Source organism: Gopherus evgoodei, chromosome 13 (assembly GCF_007399415.2).
Source record: "Gopherus evgoodei ecotype Sinaloan lineage chromosome 13, rGopEvg1_v1.p, whole genome shotgun sequence".
Classification (NCBI taxonomy): domain Eukaryota; kingdom Metazoa; phylum Chordata; order Testudines; family Testudinidae; genus Gopherus; species Gopherus evgoodei.
This window is the reverse complement of record NC_044334.1, coordinates 6,762,381-6,772,480: the sequence shown is the minus strand read 5'-3', so window position 1 is coordinate 6,772,480 and position 10,100 is coordinate 6,762,381. Positions and strand designations below refer to the sequence as shown.

The window sequence follows — 10,100 nt, the reverse complement described above, 5'->3', positions numbered from 1 at the left end:
AAACAAGTTACACATCACTCCTGACATATTGAGGTGCAACTCTATGTAGTAAGGTACAACCCTCTATGCAGTAAGGTGCCACTTCTCATCTTGTCCATGTTGGTTCAAACAAAACAACTCTGTCCATCATATTACCCTTTTGCCCCTGTTCCTGTTATCTGTGTGGAATGTGCAAGTATCAGAGTGTTCTGGTATCTCTAGTGTCCAGTACCTTTTAGACATGGGTATTTTTGCAACATCAGCTCTTTCCTTGCCAGCTTCTGTGAGCAGGGCCTGCCTCTGGCTTACAGCTTAACTTTGCTTTATGCTAGCAAAGTCTTGACCATTTACTTTAGTTCAGGCCTTAGACCTCATACCAGGCCTCTGATACAAGGGTTTATGTTTCAGGGCCTCATCTTACTACAACCAAGATGTGACAGGTTGCAGGCAGTCAACTTGGGCCCCAGCAAAATGGGTCCCCTCCTTTGACACAGGAGCTGAGTGGCTGCTTGGGAGACAAGGAGAGAATGCTTTCAGCAAGGACAGGGCTGGGGTCATAGGACTCCACTGAACCCCAGCTAAGGAGTTTTCTGTTTTCTCACTTTTGCTTGTTAATTTAGTTTGATTTGTTTGTAAGGGAAAGACCCAGTTGACTGCAGCTGAGTTTGTTTTTTTCTGCTGAGTCCTTCCACCAGTTCACACTGTTGTCTCCTCAGGGACCAGATTGTTCAAGCCCAACAAGAAGAACTGTCCCACAGCTGTGCCTGTGAGAGCACTGGAGCTGGTGTCAGGCATGCCCTAAGAAAACATTTTCTTTTTTCTTCATTGCCCACCCTCCCTCAAACCACACTCACCAGCAGGAGCGGCTCTAGGTATTTTGCCGCCCCAAGCATGGCAGGCAGGCTGCCTTCGGCGGCTTGCCTGCGGGAGGTCCCTGGTCCCGCAGATTCAGCGGCAGCCTGCGGGAAGGCCGCCAAAGCCATGTGACCAGCGGACCCTCCACAGGCATGCCACCGAAAACAACCTGCTTGCCGCCCTCGCCGCAACCAGCAGAGTGCCCCCTGTGGCTTGCCACCCCAGGCACGTGCTTGGTGTGCTGGTGCCTGGAGCCACCCCTGCTCACCAGCAACCCAGCTGGAGAGGGAGGAGAGGCCTATCAGACTATGGTTTAGCCTAGCTGTCTGCCAGAGTTCAAGTACACTTCTCTAGCATGTTTTTTTCTGTCCAGACAAGCAAGAAAAAATTGTCATCTCTGATTGTATTTATTATATTTGGCTGAAATCCCATTTTCCTTTTCAGTTCAAAGTCAAATCAATTCAAGCATTCTCTCCTCCGTCCAACAAGGAAGTATTTGAAGCTCCATTCATACTTGTTATGAGATTTCTTGCAAATAAAAAACCTTGACAAAACAAAAATACATGCTCCCAAGAGCCTCCATCATTCCAAAATCTAGACAGTGGAAATCTACAGAGCAGCCAGGGTCTAAAAGTTTGACAACATATGGCATAATGGCATTTGGTCACTTTTTCAGCTATTGCAGGAGCTGATGTTGGGAACATACAAAAGTGCAGTGTTTCTCTCATGAAACTGGTTAAAAACATGTTTGCTGAAAAGATAAGAATCCCTGCACATCCTCCCCCACTCCAGCCCTCCACGTGGTATTGATTTAAGCCAGCACTGCAGAACTCTTCAGTTCAAAAGCTATCTGCAAACATTCACAGGCAACAAAACTAGGAAAAGCTGATCAGGAAACACTTTTAAAACATGTAAATAGCTTCAGTGAAACTGTGTGTACGTGTGATCTTGAGAAGGCATTTGCCTCTTCAGTTTGCACTACATGATGATGAACTACAGTAGCACATACAGGGCCTGCTGCCCTGAAGTCTGTTTCCATTATAAAATTTCTCTTGCAAGGGGAATAGAACATTCAGCAGTACAATTCAAAGGTGAAACTCTGCAGCATTTTTCCAGGTGATTTTTCTCTCCAAATGTTCACACACCTGGCCCGGAAAGTGCTGTAATGATATAACAAGAGGCAGTGACCGGGTGACTACAGCTCCTTTAAAGCACTTGCAAATGACTGCAAAGTTCTTCCGTTCAGAAACCCTCACAAGGGAGAGGCTTGATGGGGTGGGGTGGGGTGGGCTGGTTTGTGCCCCCCATGGGTGCATTTTAGCAGATACTCTCTGTCTGGGCACGGCACCCTCTCTGCATAGATGTATCTTCTCCAGGCACGGCAGCTCTGTGCCCTGTGGCAGAGGCATCATTTCTGGGGACTGACCCCCCTGCACGCCCCACCTGCCCCATGTGTCTGTCAGGCTCAGGGAAGGCGGGGCCTGCTCCACCCGGCTCCACCCACCCCCACCAGCCCCGCCCACAGCCCCGGGAGGCGGGGCGCTTCCCCGCGTTGCTCCGCCCATCCTGCTGCGCGGCACGTGACCCGCGCGCGGGCGCTGTTGCAGGTCCGGGGCGATGGCGGAGGAGGAGGCCTGGGCCGACGCGCTGAGCGTGCGCGAGGTGCAGCAGCTGGTCCGCAGGAAGGACGAGCTCGAGGCCCAGATCAAAGCCTGTTACGCGGTGCTGGAGGGGGTGAGTGCGCGCGCGGGGCGCTGCGGGGGGCACCCGGACCTTGCTGCCCCCCCCCCCGCTCGCACGCCGGGCTCGGGGGTGTCTGTGCAGCGCTGCGGGCTGCGGGCGGGGGGATCTGTCCGGTTCACGTGCACAGGGCTCACTGCCGGGGGCGGGGGGGGGGGGGTTCTGTGCAAAGAGCTGTGCTGTGTGTGATGTGTGTCAGCCGGGGGGGGGGTGTCTGCAATGCAGCGTCACATACGCAGTTCCTAACGCGCTAGTTCAGCCTAATCAACAATTTGTTGAGACCGGAGCAACTTGACACTTTATGAAAAGTGTTTCTGCCCTGCAGCAAAAGGGAGTCGGGATGAACGAGCCGCTGGTTGATGCTGAAGGGTATCCACGTGCAGATGTTGATGTGTACCAAGTCCGTGCAGCCAGGCATAACATCATCTGTAAGCAATTCTGTCCTAAAAGGTCATCTTTCACGGGGGCTGAGCTAAATTAAACAGACAGCACTTCTCAGAAGTTTGGTTCTTTGTTTTACAAACATCTGGTTTGGTTTGGTTTTTCTCTTGGCAACTGTACACAAAGGGACATTATGGATGGGAAACTCATCTGTTTAAAAGGATGAGTTTCTTTAGTTTATTAATAAACAACAGAGATTACTAAAACTCAAAGAATTGCAACCATTTTTATAGTGATAACCTCCTAGTGCTGTTTAATATTTTTTAGGGCTGTCAAGTGATTAGCAAAATTAATCGTGATGAATTGTGCAATTAAAAAGATTAACCATGATTAATTGCACTGTTAAACAATAGTGGAATACCATTTATTTAAATATTTTGGATGTTTTCTACATTTTCAAATTTATTTCAGTTACAACACAGAACACAAAGTGTACAGTGCTCACTTTTTTATTACAAATATTTGTGCTGTAAAAAACAAAAGAAATAGTATTCTTCAGTTCACCTCATACAAGTACTGTAGTTCAGTCTCTTTATCATGAAAGTTGAATTTACAAATATAGAATTATGTACAAAAAAACCTGCATTCAAAAATAAAACAATGTAAAATCTTAGAGCCTACAAGTGCACTCAGTCCTACTCCTTATTCAGCCAGTCATTCAGACAAACAAGTTTGTTTACAGTTGCAGGAGATAATGCCTGCTTTTTATTTACAGTATCACCTGAAAGAGAGATCAGGCATTCACATGGCACGGTTGTAGCTGGCATCACAATATATTTACATGTCAGCTGCACTAAAGATTCACCCACCATGCGTCCATGCTGATGACTGGTTCTGTTTGATAACAATCCAAAGCAATGTGGACCAACATGTTAATTTTCATCATATGCCACCATCAGAAGGTTGGTTTTCTTTTTTGGTGGTTCGGGTTCTGTAGTTTCCACATGGGAGTGTTGCTCTTTTAAGACTTCTGAAAGCATTCTTCACACCTCGTCCCTCTCAGATTTTGGACTGCGCTTCAGATTCTTAAACTTTGGGTTGAGTGCTATAGCTATCCTTAGAAATCTCACATTGGTGCCTTCTTTGCGTTTTGTCAAATCTGCGTGAAAGTGTTCTTAAAATGAAAATGTGCTGGGTCATCATCCAAGACTGCTATAACATGAAATATATGACAGAATGCGGGAGAAACAGAGCAGAAGACATACTATTCTCCTCCAAGGAGTTCAGGCAAAAGTGTAATTAATGCATTATTTTTTTAACGAGCGTCATTGGTATGGAAGCATGGCCTCTGATGAGTGGTGGCTGAAACCTGAAGGGGCATATGAATGTTTAGCATATCTTGCACATAAATACCTTGCAGTGCTGCTACAAAAGTCCCATGCGAACTCCTGTTCTCACTTTTGGGGACATAAGTAAGAAGCCAGAAGCATTATCTCCCATAAATGTAAACAGACTTGTTTGTCTTAGTGATTGGCTGAACAAGAAGTAGGACTGAGTGGGCTTGTAGGCTCTAAAATTTTACTTTGTTTTGTTTTTGAGTTCAGTTATGTAACCAAAAAAAAAATCTAAATTTGTAAGTTGCAGATTCACAATAAAGAGATTGCATTAGGGTACTTGTATGAGGTGAATTGAAAAATACTATTTATTTTGTTTATCATTTTTACAATGCAAATATTTGTAATAAAAATAACAAAGTGAACAGTGTACACTTTGTATTCTGTGTTGTGATTGAAATCAATATATTTTAAAATTTAGGAAAACATCCAAAAATATGTAATAAATTTCAATTGGTATTCTATTGTTTAACTGTGCGATTAATCACGATTATTTTTGTGTGTGCTAATCACGTGCGTTAACTGCGATTAATTGACAGCCCTAATATTTTCATTTCACTCAGTCTGGAAAATAAAAATAGTGGGGTCAGTTTGAATTGTGTTTCTAAGCAGTTTTGCTCTCTGGTCAGGTACTACAAAAGTGCCAGAGGACTGGCTCAGTCATAAAATTGAATCTCTTAAAATGCAGTGTGCAGTATTATTAATGCACCTACTAATGATTAATGAGAACAGTCATATTGTAAAATCTTCCTGTGTTTTTTATAAAATAAATAAAACTAGTTGACATTGTGCCTTTTAAATTTAGTGCTTGCTTTGTATTATAATAGTCATTGTTTAGCAATGTGTTGCATGTAGGGGGTGATTCGATGTCCACATAAACACTAAGCAACCGATCTCCCTAGTCCATATTCTCTGTCTAGTCTATGAATTTTTTTTACTGAATTTGTAACATGGCTGTTTCTTCACAACTTGCGTGAACGCACAGCTGTGTATGTGTACTGTATATCGCTACTGCTCATGAGCAAGGCTGTGAAACAGCTCTCAGTCTGTAACCATGGCACTGTTAGGTGATGACTGTTGTAACTGGCTAGCCTTATGCAGTGGATCCTGTAGTGTATTTGGGAACACTGATTAACTCCCATAGATAGATAGTCAGGAGCATGGGTTACTAACATAGATTTAATATGGTTCTCAGGTGGCCACACCGGTCGGGGAACCTGAGCTAGGAACAGCTATGCTAGCTACACATGTTTGTTGATAGCACAGTTTCACTCACGGTGTAGGCCCAAGAGGAACAAAATACTTTTAATTGAAAGCTAGGAATCTCATCCAGAGAGAGAAATGCATCTGTTAGGTAAGGACTTTAAATGAAAACATGATTTCTCGGCACTAACGTCTCTCACCCTTAGGTTTGCAGAATGACCACAAGGCCCTAATGCTGCAAGTGGAAAAAGCTCTCCACCAGCTGCATGCCCGAGAGAAGGCGAAGCAGGCAAAGGATGAGGCAGAAGCTCAGGCCGAGGCAATGAATCAGAACCAGAGTCTGCCGCAGCCCTTCGCAAGAGTGAATGCTGTCACCCCAGGTTCTCCTGCCAGCATCTCGGCAAGTTCAATCATCTTGCTTCCAATGGTGCAAACTCTGCCAGTTGGGCCCCAGATATGGCAGGTGGCCCTCCCCACTCACCTGCAATCAGGAGCAGGGTTTGAGCTGTTTTTAAACCAGATTCTTGCCAGCTGCTTGTAACGTTTCTGGTGGACATAATTATTCCCGTTAGCCCGCACAGTGTAAACTGTGCGTTGCTGTAACCTGTAGAGCCGTAGCCGTGTTTGAACACCTAGCTAATGGGTTGGCCATGGGTGTGGGAATCAGAAATGGGTTTTTTTCCCAGCTCACCAGTTGACACACAATATGACCTTGGGTAAGGCCATGTCACCACTATGTGCCTCCGTTTCCCCATCTCCATAGAAGGAATAATAAATACCACTCCCATATTTCCCTGGGGGGTTGTGAGGCTTAATCTACTCAATTTTGAGAAGTACTTTGAGACTCTTAAATGGAGGCACTACTTAGATGAGGGGTGGGGAACCTTTTTTCTGTCATGGGCCAGTGGCCCACAGAAAAAAATCAATTGCGGGCCATACACAAGTTAAAAGCAAGGGTCTGATCAAAAGCCTTCTGCCCCCCTGCTGGAGCCCCAAGGCCTCCCCCCACTGTGGCCCTGAGCCCGGCCCAGGCTAGCCCCCCCAGTCCCAGAGGAGTGCCGGGAGGGCTGGGCACATGGCCCCAGCCCCAGAGAAGCACTGGGAAGGCAGGTGGCCCTGGAGTGCTGGACCGCTGGCTGTAGCATAGGGGGACTGGAGGAGCCGCACACTGTGCGGTGGTAAACAGGAGGGGTGGGGCTGGGCAGAGTGGAGCGTGGTCAGTCCATGTCTGGCTGTTTGGGGAGGCACAGCCTTTCCTAAGGGGCCTAAGGGACCTGCTGCCCGTGCGCAGGCTGGATGAAATTAAGCAACAGGCCGAATCCGGCCCATGGGCCATAGGTAACCCACCCCTGACCTAGATGAATGTTCATCAGGTGCTTTAAGGTCCTTGGACGAAAGATGTTATATAAACACAAAGTGTTGTGTGTATGTGAGGGCAAATGATGCTTAGTTTCCTGTTGCTTCTTTGTAAAGGGATTACAGGTTGATGATGAGATCATTGAGTTTGGCTCTGTCGACACACACAACTTCCAGACGCTGCAGAATATTGCCACCGTGGTGCAGCACAGTGAAGGGGTGAGCAGGTTACCAGCTTCGGCTGAGTTCTATTTTCAGTCTTTGAACAGAAGGTTACATATTTTTTCTTTTGTGATAGTTGGAAGAGATCATTGGTCTTGGGTTCCTACTTGGGAAACCAAACATTAGGCTTATCCTGCTGCTGCTTTTGACGTGAATGTTGATCCTGTAGCTATACTGCTCAGTACTATTCCTGAGACCAACTGGGTCCAGTGGAGAACAGTTAAGAATTTGAGTTCTTTCCTGGGCTGACAGAGTTGGAAGGGTGTGTAGGCATCATGCTTTGTCCTACTGAGAGTGCCTGCTGCTGACTGATCAAGGAATAATGGTGATAAGCTTCAGAAAGAGCTGCTTTTGACTCTCCTCCGTAAGAAGAAGAGGTATCCTGCCACATGGCCTTAAAATGCAATGTTGATAAAAGCGAAGTAATGCACATTGGAAAACATAATCCCAACTATACATACAAAATGATGGGATCTAAATTGGCTGTTACCATTCAAGAAAGAGATCTTGGAGTTGTGGATAGTTCTTTGAAAACATCCACTCAATGTGCAGCAGCAGTCAAAAAAGCTAACGGGGTAGGAACCATTAGGAAAGGGATGCATATGTATAAAACAGAAAATATCAAAACACCACTATATAAACCTGTGGTATATCCGTGCCTTGAATACTGCGTGAAGTTCTGGGTGGCCCATCTAATAAAATATCAGAATTGGAAAAAGTACAGTGAAGGGCAACAAAAATTATTAAGGTTACGGAACAGCTTCCGTATGAGGGGAGTTTAAAAAGATGGTCAGGGATGCAACCCCGTGCTCTGGGTGTTCCTAAACCTCTTGAGTACTAGATGCTGGGATTGTGAAGGGGTGGATCACTCTATAAATAGTCCTGTTCTTTTCACTCCCTCTGAAGCAATTGGTACTGTCCGTTGTTAGAAGATGGGATACTGGGCTAGAGGGACCATTTGTCTGATCCAGTATGGCCATTCTTATGTTCTTAGGGGGAGAGGGAAATGAGAGCAGAGCCAACTTGACAAGAGACGGTGCTGTTTATTTTTTTGCATTTCAGAAACCACTGAGTGTGACTGTGATCCGTGGCGGCAAGAAATTACACCTCGGGCTCACGCCAAAGCACTGGGCTGGGAAAGGACTGCTGGGGTAGGCATGCCAATTCCTACCACAGCCTCTGAGTTCAGGTTGGCGAAGTGCATGAATTGTCATGTCATTAACCAGCCTTAAACTGGAAAACGCATTGCTGAGCGGAATGGAGCCTGAGCCTTCTGCCCTCCCCTGGGAATCTATCTCAGTACCAAAGTCTTTGAGTGCCACCTTGCTCATTATCAAGTGGGTACTTCTGACCTGCCTAGCTAGGGGGGCCAGTGCTAGCGCTGTACACATTGCAGTTGCACCCTGTTGTGCCCCACCTACTTTATAATATGGTTTGGTTTTCCTGTGTAGACTGGCCCAAACCATCTAGTTATAACCATGCTACAGTGTCATGTTACAGCCCTGGAGTATAATTCCTTCACTGCAGGAACCGACTTCAGTGGGCATTACTTGTACCATGTGTGTGCCTGAGGGAAATAGGGCCCCATATGTTTTCAGAATGTAGATTGGATCCTCTAATGCTGTTATAACCTAGTTTTTCAGTCTACCCAGGGAAAACAATCTTTGAGGCTCACAAAATTGTTGGAATTATAGTGTAGACAGGCTCTTCCCTCTGCAGGTTCAGCTGGGTGCAGTATTCTTCTCCACTTAACAGAGTGGATAGGGCTTTCACACAGGATCAGAACCATGGATTCTGCATTAAGGACAGGACTAATTTGCCATGTGGTGTTGGTCATGGTTCAGTCTGCTGTGATCACCCTTTCAGATTTGATGATCACTTTTAGATCCTTCAGTGAAAGACATGATCTAAAAGTCAGTTGTTAAAGGTTTAGCTGCAGCAGTGTGGAGTTGGTGCATCATATCAAGAGATCAAGTTGGGAATGGGGAAGACTTAGTCTAGCAGCCCGCTGCCCCACTGGGGAGGCTAAGAAGGTGAAGGGGGCTCTGTTTGGTTAACAGGAGGGGAAGGGTCTGGCTATGGAGCTCTTTACGTAGTAAGCTCAAAGATTACAAAGGGGCCAGGAAAAAATGAATATCTTTTCCCCTATTTCCTTACTCTGGATTGAATGCAGAAGACCTAATTTATTCCTTTACATTTTTTTCAGATGCAATATTCTCCCCTTGCAAAGATAACTGGCTTGGAAAACAATAAGATCAAAGTCTGTACTTTCTGAACTCCAGCCTGGTTTGAAAAGTTCACTTTGCAACCTACATCTACTTGGTGACAGTGGAGAGTTTATAATGGGTTCCGAGGCTCCGACCTCCAGCCTGCCGGATATACTGCACCTGAATTGCTTTCAACAGACCTGTGCGTGGTCATGATTAGTAATTGTACTGATTCATAGGGAATAGATTGTAGAGTCATAGGACCTAATTTTGACTTCACTTGCACTGATGTAAATCAGGCGTGAGATCAAAGTGAGGTCCATGCTTTTTGTTTAGTTAGAATCCATGCCAAATTATTCTGTAACATTTAGTGAATGTGTTTTTTTCTGTTTTGTTCATGGGAAGTAACATTTACCAATAAAGAGTTAAGCTGGGTTTTTTTGTTTTGGTGTTTTGGTGATAATTTACATTCATTTTTAATCTAAAGTCTTCCTGAACAGGTCAGCACATTGTACAAATGTTCTAAGTATTACTCCAATTTCTGGATTGCATTTTATATTGTCAATGAAATACAAGTACACACTCAAGAAATGTACAAATATGATTTTGAACATTGTGTTACAAAAACGTTTGTGGTCACTATATCTGAAAGGTTGTTTTTTTTAATTGTTTAATTTATTCCATCTTAAATTGGTGAGATTGAAGGGGTGCTTTGATGCTTTCTCATAGCTTGGACTATAATATAGTTCTAATTTGGTTTATA

At 45.0% G+C, this 10,100-nt stretch overlaps 1 protein-coding gene across 2 annotated transcripts; it reads left to right on the top strand.

Annotated features, from left to right (window-relative positions):
• Positions 1-2,409: 2,409 nt before the first annotated feature.
• Positions 2,410-10,100, top strand: PSMD9 (proteasome 26S subunit, non-ATPase 9). Of its 2 annotated transcripts, none has more exons than XM_030583008.1 (6): positions 2,410-2,568; positions 2,900-3,002; positions 5,759-5,952; positions 7,026-7,127; positions 8,193-8,281; positions 9,337-10,100. In XM_030583008.1, the coding sequence occupies exons 1-6, from the start codon at positions 2,452-2,454 to the stop codon at positions 9,362-9,364; spliced, it is 633 nt and encodes a 210-aa protein (XP_030438868.1). In that variant the 5' UTR covers positions 2,410-2,451; the 3' UTR covers positions 9,365-10,100. The 2 variants fall into 2 exon arrangements, with proteins under 2 accessions (XP_030438868.1, XP_030438869.1); XM_030583009.1 differs by having other exon boundaries at positions 8,193-8,319.

Bases quoted from the DNA above. Each gene is read 5' to 3' on its own strand.
- PSMD9 (XM_030583008.1), top strand. From the start codon at position 2,452: ATGGCGGAGGAGGAGGCCTGGGCCGACGCGCTGAGCGTGCGCGAGGTG. The intron at 2,569-2,899 runs GTGAGTGCGCGC...TCTGCCCTGCAG, and splicing joins GTTACGCGGTGCTGGAGGGG to CAAAAGGGAGTCGGGATGAA. The intron at 8,282-9,336 runs GTAGGCATGCCA...CATTTTTTTCAG, and splicing joins GCTGGGAAAGGACTGCTGGG to ATGCAATATTCTCCCCTTGC.